A 13589-nucleotide genomic window follows, 5' to 3' on the forward strand; every position below is an offset into this window, starting at 1 on the left:
TTGTATTTAGTTTCCCCCTGGACTTGCACCTTAGTAGCAAGGTAAACGCTGCAGTTTCTGCAATGCTTTTGCTGGGCGGTCCCGGATAATTACAGCCGTCAAGAGGATATTGTGGCGACGCCAAGGAAGCTTCAGAGGGCCTTGCGCACATTCGACGTGGTGCAAAGGTTCAAAGGAGTTTCTCGCGTCGTCTTTCGCCTCTGCCGCGCTCCTGTCACGTATAAACACGCTCTGAACCACCCCACGACGCGGTGTGCCAGACAGCAGCAGCAGCAGTGGGAAAGTCGAAGGAAGAGGCAAAGAATGCTTTGTTTTAAAAATCATCAGTCATTCCCCTTTGTGAAGGTGGATGACCAGCGAAGCTGTTTAGCACACGACACAGAGGTGACATAGAATTTTGGACAAAGGACGACATAAGACAAATGAAATTCTACGTTGCAATGATGAGCGCAACGGAGCCAGCTGTGGAAGACGACGATGCTCGAGCCATTGCTGATGATAATAGTTGTTAATATTATGCTTATGATGATGATAGTTTCCTCTTGACGATGAATGGCTCATGCCCCCTTAAGCAATGAGCGGCAACGGAGCTAGCTGTGGAAGGAGACGACGACGATGACGAATGCGTGAGCTGTGCCTGCGCGTTCGTGTGGTAACCTGTAACAACAGACACTTTGAATCCCATTTGCAAGATATTTTTTTCGCTCTAACCTAATAAAAAAATGCTAACGGTTCCTTAACCTCCCGATTAATGGCCGATTCCCCACAGCTGGTTGCGCCATTTCACTAGGGAACAAGAAAAAAAAAAACAAGTTCGTGCGGTTGCGCCGAGGCGCCAACTAGCTAGTTCGCGGGTTGTTCGCGGACGACGGGTGACGGAAATTTCCCAGCCATATGCAGCTTCGCTGTAGAAAATGCTACTGCTTGAGTGGGGAAATGGGGTCTGTTTTTACATGGGAAAAACCAAAGAAGAATGTAAGTCGATATGGAATGGCACGACATACATGAAGGCGCCCTAGAATAAATAAAGTAAACGTCGGCATCACGTGCGCAGCTTAAACGCCGAGGCAAAGCACACACCTCAAAGGTCAAGTAGCGTAGTAGAGAAGCCAACGAATTGTTTTGTGCAGAGTGAAGATCACTTTTTCTTGGAAGAAGCTTTACATATTTTGGCGAAACACATCAGTTCTATATAATGCGAAACATATTAATGGCGAATTCAACTCGATTTTCTTCAACTGCTTTTCGTGCAGCCATTTTCGTGAGCCGATCTCGAAAGTGAGTGGGAGACGTTGACCCTGATAGGCACAGACATGTATTCTATGATATCACAGACATATATTTTAATGACGCGCTTGTCACAAGCATGGCAGATATTATGACGGAATTTCAAAGATATTCTGCAACACTTTCCAGCTCTACTCACTCGCCAAATTTGAGGTTCTGGCACATTTTGTCTGCATAGTAAATGCTTTCTCAAAAAACGATTGTTCTCTTATTATTCGACCATTTGCCCAGCAAGAGAGGGAACTTGCGATTGACAAGATCAATTACTACTTTCGAGAACACCAGGTCCTGATGGAACATCAGGAGTACATTATAGAGCTTCTAAGTCTATATTAAGCCTGATTTTGCTTAAAGTTTTTGCTGCTGGCTTTGATGAAAATTGCCTGAGCATTTACAGAAAGTCATATTATCTTAAAGGTAGTGACAGAAAAGTTACGGCCTGTAGAATGATATAGATTCATTACACTGATGGATGTAGACGGCGAAGATTATGCAAAATTCTGGTCTATTCGACTACAGTAGGCAATGACATTACTTATTGAACTTCAGCGCAAGTGCCGATTGAACGGCCGTTCCAAAGAAACCAACGTACGCCTAGTTCGGACAGCTCTTCTGTGTTGCTCCTCCCACGATTATTTTAACCAAGAACGGAAGTTTGAACTTCACAGAAGCTGCGGGCATTGGTTTATCCCTATTGAAACAACATGGAATGGGCTTACATTTTACGCGTGAACTGCTTGGGTAATTTTTTACATATTTTAGATCTTAACATAGAGTTTGAACAGATTGGCTACGCTGGGCTTATGCTCATGTTGCAAAGAAAAGACTTCTGCCATGTGACTCCCCTCATTCAAAAACCAGTAAAAAGAAGAATTGCTTCTCTTTGCCTTGAATCGGCGCTCAAGAAATCATGTATTCACAAGATGAAGTCCAGTTTCGAAAACCAATTGACCAGGCTGGCTACAGCTGGGTTCTCTGGTTCGCTTGTGAATGGGGTCGATGAAAGCGAAAATGAAAAGAATGGCATTGCGAGCTGGGGCAGAGGTCCACCGAGAAGAGGCGAGACCAGTGGCCGTGCCGTATGTGCACAAGTTCGCCCACAATTTGGAGAAGGTTGCGAGTAAGCGTGGTGTAACCCCCGTCTTCTCAGCCCATAGGAAGCCCGGAGGCCTTTGATCTCAGATAGAAGAAGAAAAGGAAAAAGAAAAAGAAAGAGGCTGCGGAACTAAGCATGGGCGACCTCTCACGAGATGTGCCGAAGGGGTAGTTTATGAAATTCCCTTATCCTGCGGTCATCTCTCTCTCTCTCTCTTTATATATATAAAATGAAGACGAACAGTACGACGTACGTTCAATAAGCACAGTATAGTTGACTGATGTTTCGGCTAGAGTACCAGCCTTTGTCAAAGTAACATGTACATGCATTTGGGCTTCCTTATAAACGCGCGATACATCAGATAAAGTTGTGCGCAATAATAACAACAAGAAAAAACAAACATAAATATACCGATGCCACAGGCGATAGCGATACCACACACGTGGCGCACAGTGCAGAAATGAATTGTCCGTTTACTCAATATTACAATGCAAACCACTTGAAATTAACAATAAACAAAAAATATATAATACAAGAAAAAGAAACATGGAGATAATAAGGCGCCGCGCGATAGTACATTAAGGGCGCGGGTGAAGCGCACTGCTCAGTAGTCTTCATAGCGAGCAGGATGAATGACCAGGGCTTTTATTTGCATGCGTACGGAGGAAACATTGAGGAAAATTGAGGAAACAGCGAAAAGAAGATAATAATAATAGAGGGTTCTTGAAAGAAAGCTGCGTCTCATGGCATATGTAAGGCGTCACGGCTAATGTCATGGATTCTTAGTAGGCACACTGGTTAGTGTGCCTGTGCTTTCATTAGCGCCAGATGACACGGTGTTAAACTTATAGGTAAGACTCGCGGACTTCGCGATCGTGATGGGAATGAAAGCCTGATTCAAGTATAGTGGCCCTGAGTTTTCCGAAAGAATGGCCTGGTAAGCGAATATGTCTTCATACTGGTAGGTTAAAAAGTGTATTAGCATGAGATTTGTGGTTATTAAAGCGTGTTCGAAACGAGGTTTCTGTTTGGCCGATATACTGTTTTCTGGAGAGTGTGCACTCAAGCATGTATACAACATTCGAGGTATCGCAATTGAAAGATCTGCGAAGTTTTAGGGTGAAGTCTGAGGACGTGCTAATTTGTGCTAATTTTGAGGATGTTAACATATCGCCGAGGTTCTTACACCGTCGGTACGCGAGGCGGTTCGGGAAAAATATAAGCACACACACACACACACACACACACACACACACACACACACACACACACACACACACACACACACACACACACACACACACACACACACACACACACACACACACACACACACACACACACACACACACACACACACACACACACACACACACACACACACACACACACACACACACACACACACACACACACACACACACACACACACACACACACACACACACACACACACACACACACACACACACACACACACACACACACACACACACACACACACACACACACACACACACACACACACACACACACACACACACACACACACACACACACACACACACACACACACACACACACACACACACACACACACACACACACACACACACACACACACACACACACACACACACACACACACACACACACACACACACACACACACACACACACACACACACACACACACACACACACACACACACACACACACACACACACACACACACACACACACACACACACACACACACACACACACACACACACACACACACACACACACACACACACACACACACACACACACACACACACACACACACACACACACACACACACACACACACACACACACACACACACACACACACACACACACACACACACACACACACACACACACACACACACACACACACACACACACACACACACACACACACACACACACACACACACACACACACACACACACACACACACACACACACACACACACACACACACACACACACACACACACACACACACACACACACACACACACACACACACACACACACACACACACACACACACACACACACACACACACACACACACACACACACACACACACACACACACACACACACACACACACACACACACACACACACACACACACACACACACACACACACACACACACACACACACACACACACACACACACACACACACACACACACACACACACACACACACACACACACACACACACACACACACACACACACACACACACACACACACACACACACACACACACACACACACACACACACACACACACACACACACACACACACACACACACACACACACACACACACACACACACACACACACACACACACACACACACACACACGCACGCACACACGCACGCACGCACGCACGCACGCACGCACGCACGCACGCACGCACGCACGCACGCACGCACGCACGCACGCACGCACGCACGCACGCACGCACGCACGCACGCACGCACGCACGCACGCACGCACGCACACGCACGCGCACGCGCACATATATATATATATATATGACAAACTGGGCGCAATGTAAATGACTGGATTAGGGAACACGAACGAAACGTTGCGCAAAATAAGCAAGGCCCAAATTTACCCAAGAATATTGGAAACTGTCCCTACGGCTCTTGTGCGCCATACTTTTCTGACGTGCGACTTTTAGGCAGAAGTAAAGATACGAAAGCCAGGGAATTGATGGAAGTATTCTATATCAACAAGATAGGTGTGCGTGAGTGAAATGTTCATATCATTGTATAAGGCAAAGAAATTTTTTTGAACGTTCCTTATCATACCGCTCTTAATGTTTGAAATGTGTTTATTGCACAGGCGCTGATTGAGGGTGTATATGCACGTGTTTTTTATAAAAAAACCAGTTCCGAGTGGTGCTCTGTCCTGCTGAGTTTTCTTGTATGCTGTGTATTATTTGACGCGTTTAAATGGTTATAATTAGTACATACCAACTTGTCCAACAAGAAGTTCTCTTAAGCTGTATTGCCGTACGCCTATGATCTTGCCTTTTTCTGCTCACACAAACCGCAAATTGACAGATTTCTATCATTGACTGAAAATTTTGGTATGGCTTCTGATGCCCAGATAAATTGTTCAAAAAGCTTGTCTTTGGTTTGGTTTTGGGTGATGTAAGGGAGGGGGTGACTCATATGCTTCTATAGAATGGACAAGCGTACCACGTAAACACATTTGCGTTCCTTTGGATGCATACATTTTGATGCACATTACCGTCGAGTACGTGTACCGGCACTCCCACACCACGCGGATACTTTTACTCCACACCCGCCTTTCTATATTTGGTAGGGTCGCGCCTTGTAACTTAATCCTTCTTTTTTACACGACGTAGCTTGGAACAGGTGTATACAGAGCTCGAGGTACTTCTCCCTTGAAGGAAATAAAACATGGTACTTTATTTAATTAAACTAATAAAATATACCCACCTCTCTCCTACACTACCATGGTGATGCACTGGGACAAAAGTTGAAGAGGAATACATTGTTCCGCCAGAAAAGAAAATAACAAACCATAGTGCTTAGCACAAAGGCGTTTCTTGCCTGGATCGCCCAGAAAATTCGGGTCTATAGCATATAAAAAGTATATGAAGAGAATTAGTTGTTAGTTGAGTCTCCAGCCCAGCAACGTACAGACTTTGGCCTCGTTGTCGTCGAGTAGACAAGAAAGAGTTTCCCGAGAACGATTTCAGCGTGTTCCTCTCTCTTCTTAAGTTATGATTATTATTGTCATCCCAAGCAAGTTGCATATGCGAAACAAGGAGTTGACTTTAAAAAGGACGCTATAAATAAATAAATAAATAAATAAATAAATAAATAAATAAATAAATAAATAAATAAATAAATAAATAAATTACAGGTGTTTATTAAAGTGCTCAGGAACAACTTCGAAGGACTTGGTGCTGGGGCACTCGGCAAAACAATGCACAGGAAGAACAATGCAAGTCCTCACACACATGCACACATACACACATACACACGCACGCACACATAAAAGAAAAGAATAATAATTTTGTGAATACAGATTTTAACAAAGCATAAGATGTGTACACGAGGAGAATACCAAGAAAAAATGGAGAAACAGAAGAAAGGACTACAGAATGACGGAACACACGACAGATATGAGAGTTCTTGTTCAGTTATTGAAATTCCTCTGCAACTCCTTTCAGGAAAATATTAAAATTAGGCATGAAGATATCCAGGCACTCTGAATGGGCGTTATATGTCGCCTGCACTCTAGATAGAGGGTCACAAAAATGTGAAGGCTGAAAGGCGCGCTGTTTCCTCGCGCCTTTCTGCGGAATGTAAAAGCACACATTAGGAAGCAAGCGCGAGCAGCTATGTATTCGGTATCTCTTCAATTTATGTTTAGGCCACTGCCATCAGTCCAAAAGACCGCATTCTTTTTGGAATGACTTGCAAAAAAAAAACATCACGTCTTCACAATATCGCAAACTTGAGGCGGGTACAGAGGACTGACGACAACATAAGTGAAGAAGAAGCCCAAGCTGCCCTTGTTAAACATACTGTAAATATACTATTCGATTGGTACATGGGACCTTCCTAGCATTACAGCTTCGTGCGACTTGTTAACAGGTGAGACGTTTATTTATTTATTTATTTCAATACCTTCAAGGCCCAGCGGGACGTTACAGAAGGGAGTGGAAAAGAAAGGATTTAGTAATTATACAGCAAAAAGCAAACAATATGAAAAACAGCAATTAAAAACACAAGTTTACGCGAAACGCAGGAACACAACAGGCAACCAGGCAGATTATTCAAATACATAGTTTTGCCCAGCGGTTTTAAACAAACAAGTGTCAGAAATATCGGCAATATATAGGTGGGCAGGTGGTTCCAATCGCTGGCCGTCTTCGGTATAAATGAGTAGAAATACGCATTCGTACGGCAGTATGGGATGCGCACCTTATGGCGATGATCTGTGCGAGGTGATATGAATGGTGGCTCAGAAAGAAGATCACTTTTTTAGTTAGTGATTATGGTAATAAATCTTGTGAAAAAGTAGCAATCGGGACAGTTTTTCTGCGAAGGGAAAGACTAGGAAGGGTTCAAGGTACTTTTCATTGCAGTTACGCTAGCAGTGCGAGCGAAGTCAGTGAATATAAAACGGGCGCTGTGATTCTGTACCGATTCTAATTGATTAGTAAGGGTTTCAAGGCCCGGGTCTCGTACCATGCTTGCGTATCCTAATTTAGATCGCACTAGGGTTTTGTGAAGTAGTAGCTTTATTGAAGATGGAGGCAGAGGTAACCAAGCATGCGGTTAGCATTGTTAACAGTGTGATCGACGTGAAGTTGCTATAAAAGATTATCAGTTATATGAGCCCCTAAATATTTATACGTCATTACTTGTTCAAGTATAGAGCCTGGAATATGGTACACACTAAGATTCACGTTAGCAGACCTGTGTGAAACGCGCATAAATTTACATGTGTTAAAATTCAGTTTCATCAGCCAAGTGTTACACCAATTACAAGTCACATTGTAGTATGGACGGGTCTGAAACGGTAGATTACTCGGTAGATAACGCAGTAATCTGCAATAAGTCTGATTATGGAGTTAATAGAGTTTACAGGTTGTCACGCATAACTTGAGCCAAAGTTTTAAAAATGAAAGGCAGTCCTGACGCGAGTTAAACCGAATGCATAATGTTGGCACTGGCGCAGATTTACACAGGCAATTTTTTATTTTCCCTTAACTAACGGATTAATTATGTTTAATTAATCAACTTTTCAAGTATTGGCTGCAGATCCCAAATGTGATACGCAAAGTTGTAGAACAACTTGAGAAACCTCTCAATAAATTGTTTCCAACACGATATATCTCACGTGGTCCTTTTTTCCGCGTTCCAAAGAAGGCCCGCGAAATACGAAAAATATATTGCGTGATGGGGCGCTTGCGCACTGTTATTGTGCTGCTCTCAAGCGTGCGGTGGATGAGCAAGGTCGGCTGCAGGGAGACTGGCCCACGACAAGGCATTTGCACCGTCATGCGATAAGAGCCGCATGCCCAGATACTTACACCAGGCTTAAGAATCACAGCTTCCCGGATCTTGAAAACCTAACAATGACACGACGGCATTTATGGGATGGAAATTTACCTACCCGATGCGCACGAGCTATAGCCTCGTTTTGTAGCTCAAGGCTCATTGCAGAATTTCACGCACAAGCTGTTCCGATTCAGCCCACATTTCGTTTTGCGAGTCAGGTAAGCCGTGAAAAATCAAATTATCTCGTCCTGATCTGTCTTCGAGGTCGTCCAGTCGTCTATGAAGCGTCTCTGCTTCATTCTGCACAGCCTCGGCACTTCCCGGGCAATGTCGGCGGTATTGGGTGCCTGCGAAGCGACTACTTGGTTCTTCGACGGCAACAAGCCTATCGTTCATGCTGGTGATCTGATGCGCAAGCTATGATTGTGTTTGGCGGAATTGCACTGACAATGTAAAGTGCGGGACCTGTCACTACTCAATAAGTCTGTTCATGCATGTATACAGTTCGATGCCTTCATAGCGAAGTGCTTGGGGCCTTTGAAATTATTCGGCATACAGACCACTTGGTTGTAAAAGTTGCGCACCACCCAGCTAACAACAGAACTGGGACAGAATGATTCTATCGTAATACAGGTCAATTTGTTGTGAGGAATTCGCTGTAGAAAAGATCCACTGTATTGAACGTCTGCGTTTGGTTCTCACTATTTGTCTTTGTTTTCTAGAAGACCCACTTCGGCAGAATCATGTATTTAGAGTTAATAACCCTTGTAATCCGGGCGCCATATATAATTCGACTACACTGTGTAGTTTATTACAATAAATGACAATGCTGACATTTACATATGCCTGTCTTTTAAGATACAGTACGTAATTACTCATCTCGGTTAAATTTAGTTTGGTCATGATCTTTTCGTATTTTGTTTCTTTATTGCGCACTAATTTAGATGGCGTGCACTCTGTGTTTGGGCACATTACTAAATAATTCAATTAAATGTAATTTTCCAAGTGCAATTCATTTTCGCTGTTGCCAAAACACTGCTCGACTTTCATTCATCGCTTCTTTTGTTTAATTTAAGGTGGCTTGGTGTACGGCCTATGTCTGCACCGCAGTTGCAGGCTCCGTCCTCGTTTCATATCAGCGCACCCCCATTTACACATTCACATTATACCAAGCTGCGACGATTTTTAGAGGTTAGCCCCATCACCTGCTCGCTTTTAACAGACATGCTGCGCTGAATGTCTGTATAGCCTCAAGCGCTGCCTAAAACGGCGACCTTTGGTGTTGCGACTACAACAGGCAGCACCGTCTCGCGATGGCCATGACGTGACTGATAGCGTTGCAGTAAGCTGCATTGGAGTGGTTGTTGGTTTTGATGCCAGACGAAAACAGCAACCACAGTTTCTACGCTCAATTCCCGCAACCGTACCTTAAAATGGGGCATACGTTGTTCCTCGTCTGAAGAGTGAAGAAAACGAGGCGGCGTCTCGTATGTCCAACCTGTATTTACATAATTTTACAAAGGGCGTCGCTGTCACCAGCGTTATAATGGCGCAATCATTTTCCACAATGGGAATCGACGTAACGCGATACGTAACCGCGGCGTTATATCTGTCGGGGCAGTAGCCACGCAACTGGGGTCCGGTTGGTTACGGACTCGAGTGTCCGTGCCAAACGTCCGCAGCCACTAATGCTTAGTCCGAGGGCACGGCCGTCGCCATGCTCACCGTGGCGCAGCCATTGCCACAGCATGGTCCGTGCCCTAACACCAGGGTTGCGCCGTACGTTGGTCCGCACGGGAGCTCCGAGGTTTCTCCAGCCGTCGGAACCTCCACATCGCCCGGGGGTGCCGATGTAGCCGCGTAGTCGCAACCGAGGGCTTCCTGGTCCGCGACCGGCTTCTGGGAGACAGGCATGCTGCACGACGGCTGCGGTAAGGAGTTCAGCCCGTCTCCTCGGTGCACCGGGGACGATCGGCGGCCCCCGCCCCCTATCCGCAACGTCCTCGCCTTATCTCGGACAGTCACAATGGGAGGCGATGTGCAGGTCTTCGACGCTGAGCTGAGAGGCTGTGTTGCAATGGACATGGCTGCTTTATTCTTCTGATTCTGGGTCTTCTTCGAACGCACGGGCACGGGTGCTGCCTCGCGGCGCGTGAAAGGTGACAATGATGGCGATGATGATGATGACCTCATACTATGGCTCGTACCCACACGGGAGGATTGGCCAAGAATTGTGTACTTGAACTCTTACTTAATGTTTTGAAGTATTCGATTGATATTCGAGTTAAAAAAATTCAAGAAGTTATTCGTTTTGTTGATTGTATGAAACCCCAAATGACATCAAAGAGCATGGTGTTGCATGTATCTTTTCGGTCTTGGTCGGTGGTCGGCTATGGTCGGTGCTAACATCTATGACAGCGAAATTTGACCAACAGCGAAAATGTGCCAGAATACCCACTTCTGTGAGACGATCAAACGCTTAGCGGTCGTAACTTAAATCTGTAATATAAATCTGAAGATATTTGAATAAATTGAAAACATGTTGCTCACAGTGAGCTGAAAACCATAAATAGGTCAGGAACGGTTACTCTATGGCAAGCGTTGTAAGGCATTAGTACTGATGGAATCGTACCCCACGAACCGTTACAAATAGTTGTGTGCAAACACTGTGATCAAATGAAAATATTTCACGGCGTCCCACAGAGAACTATACCTTTTCCTGTTTACATTAAATACATCGCGAAAAGTGCCATATTGCCCATATATTTATCGCAGCAACAACGAAATGTAACTTTCTTGTATCAGCAAATATGCGCCTCGAATAACTTTCAATACGCTTACCAATGCGCCATTTATCGCATAACACAAACAAACGAAGTATTTATGATACATCATTCTCGTATAAAGTAATCTTTGAAGCGACATTGTGACTGAAGCACCCGAGGGTACGTAACGTCCCAAAGTGACAGAAATATCCCAAAGAGCGTGGACTTAGCGTGTGGACTCTAGTTTGGGTACGACTTCCCTGTGTTCTTTAACGCTCGCGTGCGTAGTGGTATAACCCACGAATTCTGAATGCGAAATCATTATATGTCCTATGAGGCAGAAAAGATAGTGTTGTCCGCAACGAGTGAGAACAAAGATCGCCATCATCATCGGGGACGTCATCATGTCTTGTATGATGTCAGTAGTAATGCAGAATTAAAGTTAGAACATGCCAGGGTAAGCTGGCTTAAGGTGAAGTAAAGCGAGTTAAGTAGAATAAGGTGAATGAAGGTGAATTAACATGGATTAAGGTGAAGTGAAGTTGATTAAGGTGGAGTAAAGCGAATTTAGGTGGAATAAGGTTGGTACAAGTTAGAGCAAAGTTGATTAAGATGGATAAAAACGGGTTAACATGATTTAAGGTTGATGCAAATTAGAATAGGATGGACTAAGATGCATTAAGGTGGATTAAGGTAGAGTTGCGAAGGAGAAGTGGCAATGTGTGACGTCACGTATCATGAACGTAATCAATTAAGTAGAGAAGTCGTACTTTCGCATTCAAAGTAAATGAGAATATTGAAATGGCTGTCAATTTTTTTTTTTGCATTCCGCCGAATGAGGCTGCCGGTAGCATAAATGGAAACCCTGACCTCGCGCTTAGCACCAGAACACCATGGACAACGTTGCGCGTATCGATATGAGGGAATGAAAGGCGCGAGGGGAACGGGACTCCTCCGTGGAACACGCCTTCTGCCTTCATTACGAGGTGCAGTGCATTGAACTCGCATGGAATAGAAATGTCTAGCGATTGCAGCAGACGATGCAAGGGACGCGCCACTGCCAATCGCGACTGTTGCGAAGACGATAAACTGCGTGTGCAGCCAGCTTGACGGCAAACAGAAGAATAAAAAATGAAGTACCAGCGTAACTTCATTCTTGTTCTCTAGATCAGATGTGTGGTGAACAATAAAACCAATAGAATAAATTTATAATGCAATAATAAGTACTTTCGTGAACTACTTTTCACAGGAAATTTAGCGATAGCCTGGATAATATACATCATATGTAACAGTCCGTTTAGACATAATTTACCTGGCCCACTCTTCTTCCTTTTCTCTTGGCCTCTCCTGTGCGCTTTTTCCTTCTCTTTCACGAGCGTCAAACCGGCCTTCCCACTGTCGTCTGCCTTTCTTGGTTGATACGGTACCACGTTGTTCCCAGATGTCGCTTCAATAACATGTTGCGGTCCACTGTAGTAGAGAGTCCTTAAAATGCCTTGCTGGTGGGCGGTATTCACAACCTAATAGGATTCTGTAAAAGGAGCTTTTGATCCTTGCAGACCCCTCCAAACAAGAACGTAGTCTCCCACTTGTATTTCCGGTGATGTCATTGAATGTCGCTGGCCGTAATTTCTTTTCATGGCAGTATTGTACCTTGCACATTGTTCGTCAGATTTCCTTCGTTCTTGAAGCACCAACAGATTCGCGATTCGCAGCAGGTTGTCTGCGGGAAGCCGTTCCGATATGCCATGGTACGCGAAGTACAGTGCATCCTAAACCAGCCGTGTGTGAGTGATTGTGGTGGTTCACAGCCGCTTCTAGGGAACATTCTAGGGAATCCCGGGTAAAGCGCGACGAACTGTTTGACATCTCGTATCGCTCTCTCGGCTAGTCCATTTGCATCTGGATGGTGCAGTGCAGCAAAACGTAGCTCTATGTTCTTCTCATCAGCCCACCGTTTCAAGCGATCACTTCTAAAAGCTGGACCACTGTCAGCGATTATTACTTTTGTGTGTTTGAACATATCTCGGTTAAGCAGTGAGATAACGTTGTTGGAATCTTCTTTTCCAGACTTGCATGTTACCATGTGTGTGCACTCATCAATGGCCAGTAGAAAAGCTTGCGTAGTTCGTATTCCCTCTCCTTTTTTTTCTGAGCTCAATGAAGTCAATGTGTATAGTCTCAAATGGCTTTTCTGAGTGTTTTGAGGTAACCATGGTGCTTTCACAGGATCTGAACTTAGCTTTGCAGAGCTGGCGTTGATGGCACGTCTTCAAACATTCTGAAACATCCTGTTTCATCGTGCTCCAGTGAAATCTGTTTGAACTTC

The 13589-nt window shown here is 44.6% G+C and overlaps 1 protein-coding gene across 1 annotated transcript in view; it reads left to right on the top strand.

Annotated features, from left to right (window-relative positions):
• The first annotated feature begins 2307 nt into the window (after positions 1 to 2307).
• The window catches only part of LOC139048701 (uncharacterized), a 45962-nt gene continuing 34680 nt past the window's right edge, over positions 2308 to 13589 (top strand). Inside the window, exons 1-2 of the mRNA XM_070523212.1 lie at positions 2308 to 2407; positions 8661 to 8713. Coding sequence (XP_070379313.1) covers positions 2308 to 2407; positions 8661 to 8713 — 153 coding nt within the window. The remainder of the gene's footprint in view (positions 2408 to 8660; positions 8714 to 13589) is intronic.

Source organism: Dermacentor albipictus, chromosome 1 (assembly GCF_038994185.2).
Source record: "Dermacentor albipictus isolate Rhodes 1998 colony chromosome 1, USDA_Dalb.pri_finalv2, whole genome shotgun sequence".
NCBI lineage: Eukaryota > Metazoa > Arthropoda > Arachnida > Ixodida > Ixodidae > Dermacentor > Dermacentor albipictus.